The sequence below is a fragment of the Dipodomys ordii genome, unplaced genomic scaffold (genome assembly GCF_000151885.1).
Source record: "Dipodomys ordii isolate 6190 unplaced genomic scaffold, Dord_2.0 Scaffold11, whole genome shotgun sequence".
NCBI lineage: Eukaryota > Metazoa > Chordata > Mammalia > Rodentia > Heteromyidae > Dipodomys > Dipodomys ordii.
Window position 1 is genome coordinate 1,560,983 of NW_012267227.1, and position 14,873 is coordinate 1,575,855.

General features: G+C 49.3%; 1 protein-coding gene across 1 annotated transcript in view; it reads left to right on the plus strand.

Moving 5' to 3' along the window:
* Window positions 1-14,873, plus strand: part of Megf11 (multiple EGF-like-domains 11) — a 190,604-nt gene that overhangs the window by 7,150 nt on the left and 168,581 nt on the right. The window contains exon 3 of the mRNA XM_013010020.1: window positions 3,318-3,418. Within this exon, the coding sequence (XP_012865474.1) occupies window positions 3,318-3,418 (101 nt within the window). The remainder of the gene's footprint in view (window positions 1-3,317; window positions 3,419-14,873) is intronic.

A 14,873-nucleotide genomic window follows, 5' to 3' on the forward strand; every position in this document is an offset into this window, starting at 1 on the left:
AAAAAAAAAGAATTTGAGTCCAAGACAAAAAAAAAGGAATCATGGGTTTGGTACAAACACATTAGCTGGGTGGGTAGAAGCCGCAGTCCTAGGACCTGATGGGGTTGGGGAGACTTGGATGTGTGCCTGGATTGGAGCTAGCCCATAGGGGCTGTTCTGGCAGGCTTGGCTGGATGGAGGTGTGGGGAGATGGACGGAGACAGAAGGAGGAAGGCAGGCAGGCTGAGTTGCTGGGTGATGAAGCCACACTCCTTGTAAAGGGAATATATGCGGAGCAAGGCCCTGCCTGGCAAGCAAGGCAGTTCCAGGAGAGATTGGTAGAGCTGAGTTGCTGATGGCTGTAGGTCCTGTAGTCAGGAGTCGGGGTGGGTACGGATGGGGGAAGGGAAGCAGTGGGGTCCAGCAGGAGGCACCCAGGGACCCTAGTCTCGCTCACTGTGGGCAAGTCACTTAGCCTCCTGTGAAGGATTGGAATCCATGAGGCCCCACTCATCTTACATGCATGGAATTATGCCCATTGGGACTTTGCTGTGGATATTTTTGTTATTTTTCAGGTGTGTGTGTGTGTGTGTGTGTGTGCGCGCGCCACTACTAGGAGTTGAATTCAGGACCTCGTGTTCTCACCCAAGTCTGATGCTCCACCACTTGAGCCACAACTCCATATCTGGCTTTTTGCTTGTTCATTCAATATAAGAATTTCACAGACTTTTCTGTCTGGGCTGGCTTTGAATTGTGATTCTCAGATCTTAGCCTTCCAGAATAGCTGGGAATATTCTGGTAGCCCAGAATAGTATGGGCTACCAGCACAGCTTGCTTATGTTTTCTCTGAATTTCATCTACCCAGGGTGTTGTTGGGTAAGTCTGTCAGGGCCAATCCCTTCTTTTAAATACTTACTTCTCCCTACTACCTGTCCATGGTAATTCCTTCTCTGCTGCCTGAGCGAATTACAGTTTGTATTTTGCTCCATGTTTTCATAGTTGTTCTTGGAAGAGCTACTCAGCCATTTCATCCTCCTTCTCTTCCCCTGGTGAAGAGCAGAGGTGGGACCAGATATTCCCTTCTCCTCTCCCCTGTTTTTGCCAGTGTTACTTGCCTGTGTCCCTGGCTAGTGATGGCGGTAAATAGGAATGCTGCCAAACATGGGTAGCTTATGCTTGTAATCCTAGCTGCTTAGGAGGCTGAGATCTGAGGATCATAGTGCAAAGCCAGCCTGGGTAGGAGAGTCAGTGAGACTCTAATCTCCAATTAACTACCAGAAAACCAGAAGTGGAGCTGTGGCTCAAGTGGTAGAGTGCTAGCCTTGAGCAAAAAAGCTACGGGGGACTGGGAAGGTGGCTCGGTGGTAGAGCGCTTGCCTTGCAAGCCCTGGGTTCGATTCCTCAGCACCACATAAGCAAAAAAAAAAAAATAAATAAATAAAAAAAGCTACAGGACAGTTCCCAGGTCCTTAGTTCAAACCCTAGTACTGGCGCCAAAAATAAAGAAATAAATAGAAATGAGGATGCTGCTTCTCTCTGCCCCGGCATCCTGGCATCTCCGTGCCCGTGTGCAGTTTGTTTCTGAGGTATGACTACATTGTTTTTTGGAGGTGCCAGCTGCCGTCCATCATCCCTGGATTGGGAGAGTGCCTGGGCTGCTTATTAAAATACACTGTATTCCTGGAACATGAATTATTGGACTAAATTATTGAGTCAGTGTCACTTTCTTGATGACCCAGGGAGAGCATTGCTGACAGCACCACCATCCGTCAGCCGCGGGTGGACTAGCTTTTTTTCAGCATCTTTCTCCCTAGAGCAGACCTGGCCCCACCCAGCCTCCTTCTGCTTCTTGTACTTGGGGTCCGGGGTGGGGAACAAGACTGGGCGAGCCAGAGCAGGGCGGGTACCATCTCTCTTTTGAAAGATGCTTGGGATGCAAAGCCTACCTCCCCCGCTTGGGACACTTGGGGTCCATCCTGTGTTGCATGGAGAATGGACAGATAACCTCCATGTCAACTCAGAGTCATTCTTCACCTGGGAGAGGCTAATAGACTCCCCCGTGAACTGCTGGGGCTGCCTTCCTGTGCACAGGAAATAGCATCTCAGCCCAGCCAGCCTACCTCCCATCACGGGCTTTGGATGAAGTAGAATGACCTTCGCTTCCTTGACAGCATCACACATAGCACCAATTTCCCCCTTCTCTGGGAAGCAGGTGCAGTCCCTCAGGGCCCAAGCTGCTCTCTCTGTGAAGGGGCCACAGAGCTGGTGTGTTGGGTGAGTGGAAAGAAAGAGTTTTGCCTTCAAGACAGAGGATTATGGGCTGGGAAGTTGGCTCAGTGGTAGAGCGCTTGCCTTGCATGCATGAGGCCCTGGGTTCGATTCCTCAGCACCACATGAGCAAAAGAGAAAAAAGCCAGAAGTGGCGTTGTGGCTCAAGTGTAGAGCGCTAGCCTTGAGCTGAAGCTAAGGTACAGCGCCCAGGCCCAGAGTTCAGGCCCCACGACCGGACCCTCCCCCCCCCAAAAAAAAAAAAAAGAAAAGAAAATGGAATCCACAGAGCATACCAGTGGAGATTTCTAGGAGAACTTTTTCTTTTTTCTTTTTCTTTTTTTTTTTTTGTCAGTTATGGGACTTGAACTTGAGGCCTGGATGCTGTTTCTGACCTCTTTTGTTCAAGGTTAGCACTCTACTGCTTTAAGCCATAGCACCACTTCTGGTTTTCTGGAGGTTAATTGGAGATAAGAGTCTCATGGGCTTTCCTGCCTGGGCTGGCTTTAATCAGGGATCTTCAAATCTCAGCCTCCTGAGTAGCTAGGATTACAGGTGTGAGTCACCAGTGCCTGGCAGAAGCCATTATTTTTGGTAAGTGGAAGATTACTCTAGGATCACATCGACTCAGAGATTCTCTTCCTGTCGCTGTACCCCATCTTCAAGTGGGCAGCTAACACCCCAGACTGGAAGTGGCATCTTGGTGGGAAATAGCAGGGGTGAGCACAGAGCTCTCTACCCCACACCTTGGCCATTCTAAGGACAGGCTGAAGCCCATAGCGCTCACCCCACTATGTTACTTACCCCAGCTGGAATCTCCCAGAACCCTTCTATCTTGGAAGAGATTGGAAGTCAGCAGATTTCTCAACCCCCTCGTTGGGTAATACATTCTGTGTCACAGCAGCCCACATTGATTTTTCTTTATTGTGGTCCTCCAAATTCAAAGGCGCCATGCATTTTCAAGTAATTATTGAATGGCATCCTCGATAGAGCTTAACACAAATATCATTCTAAACGGGACAGATTGATTTTTCAATATTTTCAAGTGCCTCTCTCCCTTGTGTCTGTAGGATAAGCTATAAGACAGCATATCGGCGCGGGCTTCGGACCATGTACCGGCGGCGGTCCCAGTGCTGCCCGGGCTACTATGAGAATGGAGACTTCTGCATTCGTATGTAGGGGCTTGTCCCAGCTTTTGGCGAGGGGGAGGGAGGGGAAGGAGGGGTGGGAGATGGGGGGAGGGGGGAAGGGCAATGGGAATGGAAGAGGTAGAATAGGGTGCAAGTGATATAATTCCAGCAGGCCTCAGCTCACCCCAGATGTCTCTGCTCTTCCTGTGCTCAGTTGGAATCATGGGTTTGGGGTTGGAGGCGTGGCTCAGGTGGTAGAGCACCAGCCAATGAGTGAAAGCATCAAATTAAGAATTTGAATCCAAGGGGCTGGGAAGGTGGCTCAATGGTAGAGCGCTTGCCTTGCATGCATGAGGCTCTGAGTTCGATTCCTCAGCACCACATAAGCAAAAAGAAAAAAGCTGGAAGTGGCGCTGTGGCTCAAGTGGTAGAGCGCTAGCCTTGAGCTGAAGAGCTGAGGGACAGCGCCCAGGCCCAGAGTTCAGGCCCCACAACCGGACCCCCAAAAAAAAAAGAAAAAAAAAAAGAATTTGAGTCCAAGACAAAAAAAAAGGAATCATGGGTTTGGTACAAACACATTAGCTGGGTGGGTAGAAGCCGCAGTCCTAGGACCTGATGGGGTTGGGGAGACTTGGATGTGTGCCTGGATTGGAGCTAGCCCATAGGGGCTGTTCTGGCAGGCTTGGCTGGATGGAGGTGTGGGGAGATGGACGGAGACAGAAGGAGGAAGGCAGGCAGGCTGAGTTGCTGGGTGATGAAGCCACACTCCTTGTAAAGGGAATATATGCGGAGCAAGGCCCTGCCTGGCAAGCAAGGCAGTTCCAGGAGAGATTGGTAGAGCTGAGTTGCTGATGGCTGTAGGTCCTGTAGTCAGGAGTCGGGGTGGGTACGGATGGGGGAAGGGAAGCAGTGGGGTCCAGCAGGAGGCACCCAGGGACCCTAGTCTCGCTCACTGTGGGCAAGTCACTTAGCCTCCTGTGAAGGATTGGAATCCATGAGGCCCCACTCATCTTACATGCATGGAATTATGCCCATTGGGACTTTGCTGTGGATATTTTTGTTATTTTTCAGGTGTGTGTGTGTGTGTGTGTGTGTGTGTGTGTGTGTATGTATATAGACATGCGTGTAGTGGGGCTTGAACTCAGGGCCTTTTTTTGCTTAAGTTCTGTCATTTGAGCCACAGCTGCACTTTTGGCTTTTTGCTGGTTAATTGGAGAGTCTCAGATCTTGTGGACTTTCCTGCTGGGCTGCCTTTGAACTGGGATTCTCAGATCTCAGCCTCCTGATTGGCTAGGATTACAAGTGTGAACTACCAATGCCCGGCGAATATAGGAAAAATATAAAGAAACTCACATAAAGCGAATCCCAAAGGCTGTGGGGTCTTGGGAAGGATGAGGTCTTGGGCACTGAGTAACTAGAATTACAGGATTACAGGTGGACTCTGGGCACCTGGAATGGAAACAAGGCCACACACTGAGCTTGCTGGCTTCCTTTCTCTGCCCCCCTCTCCTTTTTTTGTCGGTTGTGGAGCTTGAACTGAGGGCCTGGCCACTCTCCATGCTCAAGGCTAGCACTCTACCATTTTGAGCCACAGTTCCACTTCTGATTTTCTGGTGGTTAGAGGTAAAAATCTCACAGACTTTCTTGCCCAGGCTGGCTTTGAACCGCCATCCACGGATCTCAGCCACCTGAGTAGCCAGGATGATAGACGTGAGCCACTGGCGCCTGGCAAGCACTGAGTTTTCTGTGGCTCTGTCTACACAGGGTGAGAGAGTCAGGTGACCCTGGGGTCATACACCTGTACAGGTGCTGAGTGATGGATGCAGTGGGGACATGAATACAGGGCTCTGGGAGGATGAGAATGAACTCTTTCTAATTCTACCACTGGACTGTCTGCAAACAAAGAGCAGGAGGAAGTGATAAGTGTTCCAGCCTGGAAGGGTTACCCTCACCCCCAACTCTTTATGCAATAGTCAGGCACCGTCTGCCAAGTGGGTTTCCACAGGCCAGACCCCAGGATGCCAAGCTTAAAAAAGTTTCTTTCAGTGCTGGGAAGGTGGCTCGGTGGTAGAGTGCTTGTCTAGCATGCATGAACCCCTGGGTTCCATTCCTCAGTACCACATACACAGAAAAAGCTGGAAGTGGCACTGGGGCTCAAATGGTAGAGTGTTAGCCTTGAGCAAAAACAAAAAAAAGCTTAGGGACAATGCCCAGACCCCGAGTTCGAGCCCCAGGACTGGCAAAAAGAAAAAAAAGTTTTCTTTCAGACCAAGTGCTGTTGGCTCATACCTGTAATTCTAGCTACTCAAGAGGCTGAGATCTGAGGGTCTTGTTTGAAAGCTTGACCAGATAGAATAGTCTGTAAGACTCTTATTTCTTTTTTTCTTTTCCTTTTTTTTTGGGGGGGGCCGGTCGTGGGGCCTGAACTCTGGGCCTGGGCGCTGTCCCTCAGCTCTTCAGCTCAAGGCTAGTGCTCTACCACTTGAGCCACAGCACCACTTCCAGCTTTTTTCTTTTTGCTTATGTGGTGCTGAGGAATGGAACCCAGGGCCTCATGCATGCAAGGCAAGCACTCTACCACTGAGCCACCTTCCCAGCCCCAAGACTCTTATTTCTAATTAATCACCAAAAAGCCAGAAGTGAAGGTGTGGCTCACATGGTAGAATGCTACCCTTGGGTGAAAAAGGTAAAGGACAACACCTAAGCCCTGAGTTTAAGCTCTAATATGAGCAAACAAAAAAAAGTTTGACTTTGCATAGTTTTACTTCAGTCATGGCTTTTTTGGGGGGGCCAATCAGGACCAGGGCACTATCCCTGAGCTTTTTTGCTTAAGAACAGGACTCTACCACTTGAGCCACAGTTCCACGTTTGGCTTTTTTGGTAGTTAATTAGAGATTAAAAAAAAAAAAAACCTCACAGACTTTCCTACCCGCGTTGGCTTTGAACTATGATCTTCAGATCTCAACTTCCTGAGTAGCTAGTATTACAGGTGTGAACCACTAGCTCCAGGCTCTCAGTCATGGCTATTAATTGCTCAAAGATATCCATGAATGCTTTCCCTGGGAAAATGCACACTGTGTATATGAATCTACACAGCGGCATATGTATGCACGTGCATGCATGCGCAGAGTCTTCGGCACTCAATATATTTTCAGTGAGCTCATGGATCTCTTGAAACCCTTACGAGGTCCTTGGGCCCTGGTGAGTAATTTGTGCCAGATGCTGGTGTTGCCCACTCAGCATATATTTACTGCTCCCTCTGTACAAGATGTAGGAGACGCACATACCGGTGACGGATGGTTGCTGTCCTGGGGGAGTCTGTAGACCACCAAGGGAAGAGCTTTATTGTAAAGCATGCTTAAACCAGAAACAGAAAGATGCGTATGTGTGTTTGCACACATGCGCACGCACTCATTACCAGTCTTGGTGCTTGAACTCAAGGCCTGGACACTGTCCCTGAGCTTTTTTGCTTAAAGCTAGCGCTCTACCCCTTGAGCCACACATCTACTATTAGTTTTTTTTGCTGGTGCTGAGTCTCATGGGCTTTCCTTTCTGGGCTGGCTTTGAATCACAATCCTCAGATCTTAGCCTTCTGAGTAGCAAGGATTACAAGTGTGAGCCACTGGCTGTGGGCTCAGAAGGCTGTTTTAAACCAGTATTCCCGAAACAAAATGATTATGGCCCACTGCAGAATGGCTGCTACTTGTGTGGCATCACCATCTTTGTTGGGAAGGGGAGACTAACTTTCTAGAAAGTCATCCCACAGGAGCCCAGAGATGACACGAGAAAATAAGACAGGCAAGGGAGAACTGTCACCTGTGCTTACTCAGGAAGTGTGTCACTTTGGGCAGGACTATACATGGACATCTTTGGGGTAGGAGAGAAAACATTTCCCACAAAACTATGGAGATGGGCAGGCGTGTGAGCCGTGTGAGCTGGAAGGGACCAAGGCAGCTGAGTTAACATGGTATACATACTTCTCAGGGCAGCTGTTATGCAGTACCATAGGCTGGTGGCTTCACCAAGTTTATTACCTCACAGTAAGCTGGGAGTTAGAAATCTTAGGAGCAAGAAATTAGAGGACTAGTTCCTGTGAGGGCTGTGAGGTAGGACTCAGTCTTTGGATCAGAGACTCTTTCTCTCTCTCTTTCTGCATGTGTGTGTCTGTATGCACCTTGTACCTTTAACATCTTTAAAAGAGCTTTTTGGTGGTCCTGGGATTTGAACTCAGGGCCTTAAGCTTGCTAGGTGGGTGCTCTACTGCTTATGCTATAGCCCCAGTCCTAAAGTTCTTTTTCTTCTTTTTGTGCTGGAATTGGGGCTTGGGCTCAGGGTCTTGGTGCTGTCCTTGAGCTTTATTTGTTTATTTATCTATTTATTTATTGTTGCTCAAGGCTAGTTCTCTACCACTTGAGTTATAGCTCCACCTCCATCTTCTTGGTGGTTAATTGTAGATGTGTCTCTTAGATTTGTCTGCTGTGGTTGGCTTTGAACCTTGATCCTCATATCTTAGCCTCCTGAGTAGCTAGGATGACAAACATGAGCTACTACCAGCACCCAGCTTACAATAATAGATTTTTAAATGGTGTTCTTGCCATAGAACTCATAGTTCATTTATTCACATTTATTGCATATCTATACCAGACACTGGTCTAGGAATAGAGGTACCAGCTGTGAACCTATTGAAGTTCAGGCCCTAAATATTAGGGTGAACACACACACAGGTTAGGGGACTTTGCTGCGGGGTCGGGGGAGGCTCTGTGGGAACTGAGTCACTGTCTTGAAACCCTGAGGCTGTGTTTCTGGGGGTGGTGCTGAGCTTTGGGCTGTGCAGTGAGTAGAGTGGGTAGAAAGAGGATTCCTCAGGCTGTGCAGGCTGGAGCCCCATCCTTGGCTCTGGCCTTTGTAGCAGAGATGATTCTAAAGAACTGCCTGCCATTAGCAGGGCCTAAATCGCCACTAATGCTTGCTCTTTGATTAAGGGCTGGCTGAGTGGCTCCAGAAGGGAGACAATGGCGGTTATGAGCCTCCCTCTGCCTCCTGCTGGCCCTTTCAGTGTCTTTGAAGAGCCATCTATGAAAGGCCTTGATCAGCTGCTCCCCCTCCCCAGATGTGGGGGTGAGGCCCAGTTGGGAGAGCAGATGCCCTGATGCCCTGCGGACCAGGCGTTGCCAGGACTTATGGAGAGCCTGAGAGCCAGGTTGCCTGTTATAGGCACACATCCCATGGTATCCATTTTGAAAAAGGTTCAACTTCCGGTTTGGCCGGAAGTTCGAGGGGTCTGGGGGCGGGAGGTCCCTGGGATGTTGGATAATGGGGAAGGGTGGGCAGGTGCAGGGTGGCATCACTCAGCAAGGAGAATTTTCATACTTGAACACATAGATAGCATTCTTCTACCCTTAGCATTCTTCTAAACTTTAGCTGAGCCAGGGACTGCCAGTGGCTCACGCCCGCAATCCTAGCTACTCAGGAGGCTGAGATCTGAGGATAGTAGTTCAAAGCCAACCTGGGCAGGAAAGTCTGTGAGGCGCTATCTCCAGGTAACCACCACAAAGCTGGCAGTGGAGGTGTGGCTCAAGTGGTCGAGTACCAGCCTGGAGCGATAAAGCTAAGGGACAGCTCCAAGCCTTGACTTTAAGATTCCAGTACTGACACCCCTCAAAAACAAACAGACCCTAGTGAAATGGAATCCATGGGTCTTGCTGATCCTCTGAGGAAAGGCAGTCCTGTTCCAGGTCTGGCGTGTGTGTACCTGTGTGTGAACGTGGGGTGGAGGTACCTCTATGCATGCAGGTCATATCAGATTATACAAAGTAGCATAGCTACTCACTGTCTGTGTGACTTTGGGCAAATCACTAAGTCTGTCTGTACCTCAGTGTCCTCAACTGTAAAATGGGGTAGCAGAAGAACCTCCCCAGCATTGGGGATGTGTGAGGACTGAATGAGGGAACGCAGGAGAAGAGCTCAGGGCCAGGCACGTGCGCCAGGGTGGGCATTCAGAATCACACACGTGTATCTGTGGGTACTGGTGTTGGCAGTGTAGAAGGAACTCCTCCCAACCTCCCTGTGCTTTCTGTGTTGTTTGCTGTGTATGTCTACTGCATGCCCTCCTATGTGAAAGCCGCTGGTCGAGTGCCCATAAACAGGCTGGAGTATTCAGAGAGTCTCCTGCAGTTCAATGAATTCACTGAATTATCACCAAGGGAGCCATGTTAATTCTCTTGCTCCTGGGGGGAGAAGAGCAAAGAGCAGAAATCCATCTCTTTCCCCAGGACGGCACCCTGGGCTAAGGCTAGACAGGAGGAGAGTTGCTCCCGCTGTTCACCTTTGCCCCTGCTCTGAACAGAAGAGACAGGGAAACTCCCAAAGCAGGGGAACAGTGTTCCCAAGCTTTCCCTCCCTTTGGTGTGGCCAGGTGGACCCAGGCTTTGGCCTCTGTTTATTCACAAGATTCCATCTGCCAAACAAACTGTGGAAACCTGATAGTAAATCAGCCTGATTTAGAGCTCTCTGTTTGTTTGCTCAGCTAAGCCTTTGGCAAGGTAAATGCATAAGCTGCAGAAATCTCTTTGAAACAGCCTTAAAAGTTCAAACGCCCTTCAGTCCCTCTATAAAGGGTTCTCAAAATTATATGGACTAGATTAGTATCTCTATTCCATAAAACCATTTTGGTACCTGCTAGGGGCTTTGAGAATAGAGTCACCAGGATGGGGCTTTTGTCCTGGTGGTCTTGCCCGTCCATCGTAATGGAAGATTTCCCTTTAAAAGTGTGTCAGGTGGAAAGGCCTCCTAATTTACTAAGTGGAAAAGCCTTTGTTAGGGAGATGGATGCTTTGTTCTGCCTGTCCCTTTTAATCTTGTTTCTGCACAATGGACTGGCAGAAAGCACTATCAGTGGATGGATGCTGGGGGAGGAAGCAAAGGCACCCCCCCATTCCCCCCATCCCCCTACCCCTGCCTAGCAGAGAAGGCCCAAGGCGGCCTCTACCTCTCCCATCTGCCTATCTCTTCCTCTCCTGTTTTTCCCCCTCCTATCTACCTGGGTTCTATCCTCTTACTGGGTTCTAGAACTACAGGTCAGGTGCAAGCCCTAGAGCAAACTGTGCAGCTGGGTACACATGGTCCCCCTCCCCCTTGTCACTTTGTTTCCAATCAGGGCACCTGTGTCTGGAAGCCCTGGAGGTTGGATTTAGGTTTGGGGCTCCATTCTCTGCCAGTTGCCAGATTTGGACCCGAGCCTGCAAAGTCAAATGCCATCTGGTGCCTGGCAGGACAGTTTGGGGGTGCAGTGGAGCAGCAGCTTCAATGGTTCTGTCACGGGATCTAGGTGAGGATTTGTGAAGTTACACCCATGTTCATCCTTTGAGACAATAACCACTTTTTGTGCCAGCAGGAGCCATTTTTCTGAGTATTTGCTTCTCTAGGATTTTTTTTTTTTTTTGGTCAGTCATGGGGCTTGAACTCAGGGCCTGAGCACTGTCCCTGAGCTGTTTTTTCAAGGCTAGTGTTCTATCACTTTTGAGCCACGGCTCCACTTTTGGTTTTCTGGTGGTTCATTGGAATCAGAGTCTCTAGGACTTTCTTTTCTGGGCTGGCTTTGAACTGCAATCCTCAGATCTCAGCCTCCTGAGTAGCTAAGATTATAAGTGTGAGCCACCAGTACCTGGCAATGTATTTTGGAGGTGGGGGTGGGGGTGGGGGCTGGTCCTGGGGCTTGAATTCAGGGCCTGGGTGCTATCCCTGAGCCTCTTTGTATTCAAGGCTAGTGCTCTATCACTTGAGCCTTAGCATCACTTCTGGCTTTTTCTGAGTGGTTTATTGGAGATAAGAGTCTCACAGACTTTGCTGCCTAGGCTGGCTTTGAACTGCGATCCTCAGCTCTCAGCCTCCTGAGTAGCTAGGATTACAGGTGTGAGTCACAGGAGCCCGGCCAATGTATCTTTTTTTTTTTTAAATCATATTATCCTTTCTCAGTTTTCAGCCCACTAATTGGGGCCCGTAGGCAAGGTCAGATGGAGAAAGCTGCTCTTGTTCTTTTTTTCTTTTCCCCTTGTGTTAATGCTGCAGCAAGGGTTAAAACAAAGAAGATAGTGCTCCTATGTTTCTGAATACACTGTTTCTCAATTCCTGGCTGCTTGTTCACCAGGCCTTATTTTCCCCAAACTGTCCTGCCTCATTTTCTCTAAAAACAAACTTCGGTCCCTTAATCTTAAGGGCAGTTGATGGGTGAAGAACAATCATCTGTGTTTGCATTAAGCTGAGTTTTGGAACTTCTGGCTGCTGCTGCTCATGCCTTATTTCCCCTCATCTATCCTGCTTCAGTCCTGGGCCAGGCCTGGCTTTTGTGGGTCTGACAGTGTCGACTTCGGGTTTTGAGGTATGAGAAGGGCCTCCAGCACCCTCAATGAAAGGACTTGGCTTTTGCCTCTGGCAGAGAGCCACCCAGTTGGGCTTGAGGCCATGGTGACGCTGTTAGCTGTGAGCCCTGGGCTGGCTGAGGGAGAGGGAGGTTGTTCAGCATTCCTGCGGCTGGCTGTGGTCTCATGGAACTAATGTACGATCCCCGCTCTGAGCCTCTGTTTCTCATCTATAAAGGGAAAAGACCTTGGGTTCAGATGTTCTGGGAAACAAGCCAGGTATTCACTCTTGCAATGCCAAACTAGTCAGGAGGCTAAGATCTGAGGACCATGGTTCAAAGCCAGCCTGGGCAGGAAAATCTGTGTGGCCACTATCCCCAATTAACCAGCAAAAACCAAACAGAACTGGAGGTGGTGGTTCAAGTGGTAGAGTACTTTCCTTGAGCTAAAAACCTAAGGGATAGCATCTAGGCCTTCAAGCCCCTGGCCGTAGCACATGTATACCAAAGAAATGTTCTGGGGGCTGGGAATATGGCTTCGTGGTAGAGTACTTGCCTAGGATGCATGAAACACTGGGTTTGAGTCCTCCATACCACATACACAGAAAAAGCCAGAAGTGACACTGTGGCTCAAGTGGTAGAGTGCTAGCCTGGAGCAAAAGAAGCTCAGGGACAGTGCCCAGGCCCTGTATTCAAGCCCCAGGACTGGCCAAAATAAAATAAAATAGAAAAGAAATGTTCCTGGAAATGCTTTCAAAGTATGGTTCCACTGTTGAGGACAGTGGAAAAGGTCATAGGAACCCAAGATGAGTGGCATGCTTCAGTGGAAAGCTGACTTGTGGATCTTGTGGAATGAATGGGAAGAGCCCAGAGATGCAAAAAACGCAGAGAAGCGTGCGTGTGTGCGTGTGCATGTGTGTGTGTGTGTGTGTGTGTGTGTGTGTCTAGGAACTGCCGGCACACACATGTGGGATGCTCCTTTAGGTTTCCTCTAGGTGGCGCTGTGCAGATCCAAAGCGTTATCTTCATTAAGCGTCCTGAGCTACCCTGGCCAGACCACACTACTTCCAGGCCTAAATTCTTGAATGGAATCACTGTGCATAGCCAACCCTGGGCTTGTATGGTACACAGATCCAAATGTCTACCTGCCAGGAGGGAGTGGAAGAGACTTCGTTTGTGTCAGACCCTCATGGAGGGGTGCTTTTAAATGGTGCCTGTCCTAGGCTTGTATTCAGGGCCTGGGCACCATCCCTGAGCTTTTATGCTGAAGGCTAGTGCTTTACTACTTGAGCCACATGTCCACTTGTAACTTTTTTGGTAGTTCATTGGAGATATGAGTCTCACAGACTTTTCCTGCCCGGGCTGGCTTCAAACCACAATTCTGAGATCTTAGCCCCCAGAGTAGCTAGTAACTATAGGCATGAGCCACCAGTGCCTGGCTCATTCTTTTATCTTTAATATGACCATACTGTGAAATGGGGATAAGTAAGTCAGAAACAGCAAATGAATGGTCCAAGGAGAGCTCACAGATGGGAAGTGTGTGTGTGTGTATATGCACATGCCCCCAGGACCTCTCTTATTTGGCTTTTTTCATTCAAGGCAGGTGCCATTCCATGTGAGCCATTCCTCCATATCTGCTTTTTGCTGGTTGGAGATAAAAGAGTCTCCCAAACTTTCTGAGATCTTCAGATCTCAGCCTCCTGAGTAGCTAGGATTACAGGCATGAGCCACCAGCTCCTGGCTGAGACATATTCTTATAAGCCAGTCAAACAGGATCACACAGATTTGTCACTGCTGGGAAGGAGGCAGTTGTGGGAAGGGTTCTTGGACAAGCAGAAGGTTAGAAGGAGGCACTCACCGGCTCCTCTCTCCTTCCTAAAGAAATGCTCAGAATGGAGCAAATAAGTAAGACACAGCTTGCAAGCAGCGTGTTCTGAGGGTTTGTCTTCATAGTCTTACCTTCATTGAACAGATGTGTGTGGGATTTATCCATCTCAGTTTGGAGATGTGGCCCAGTAGGTAGAGTACCAGCCAATGAGTGAAAGCATCAGGTACTGAGTTCAAGTTCTCAAGCCTAAAATACACAAACAAAAAGTTTTATTCATCTGTCTGAGAAGCCAGGAATGTGGGGTATGTCTGGGCCGAAAGCAGATATCTGGCTAACTCATTAGGCTCTGCAATTCCAGAAAGCAGAGCCAGCTAGCCAACCTCCTCACGGGTGCCCTGCCTGGGTGTACAGACGGAGCTTTAAAACAGGGCTTCTGATGTGTGGACAAACCCCAGAGCAAGCAGTGTCACAGCTGGAGCTCTTAATTACCTGCTGAGAACACAGAGTTGGGTTCTGCTGGTGGGAAGTGGTTTTATTTCTCAGGGTTGGGGGTGCAGAGCAAGGAGAGCCATATGGCCCAGCGGTGGAACAGCTGTCTCTGGAGGAGGAATGATGGGGGGAGGGGCAACCAGGGAGGTTCCCACCATCTGGGTGAATTACAAGGCTTACAATTTTCATGCATATGTTACAGCAAATTAACCATCCAGCAGTAGAGTAAGTCTGAGATGGAAGGTCCCCTACTTCCCCACTCCCCCACTCCCTCCGCCATTATGTCTGGTATCCCGATCCCCCTTCATCCAGGCTATTCCTGGCCAGATCACCAGCCTCAGGGTTCACCTCTTTGAGCCTGTCTGCTCAGATCAGGGCTTGGCTGTATCCAGTATCCTGGGACTAGCTGGGGTGGGGTGGGAGGGGCTTTCATTGCCTCTGGGAAATTGACTTGTTATTCTATGAATTTCAGCCTCTTTGGCAGTGCTGGGGGAAGTGGCGTTGAAGAGCGCTTTGGTGGTTTGGGGCTGTTATATTTTCTCTGCTCTGTGATCCGTGCTGGGTTCAAAAGACCAGAGCAGCATTTCCTCCCCAGGGAAGATAACTCAGGCTGGACAACCTCCCTGTGGGAGAGTTAAAGGTGACGAGGACTCCGATTTCCCTGTCATTGTTCCTCCCGCCATGTCCCCCTCCCAGCTACCGGGATGGATGGAGCGATTCTAGCCAGCTCCCATGGCAAATGAGAGTGTTTTCTCCTTGGTGGGTTGGTGGTGATGGTCTGGCAGGGTAAGTTCTGAATATCCAGGAAAGCAAGAAGAGTGCA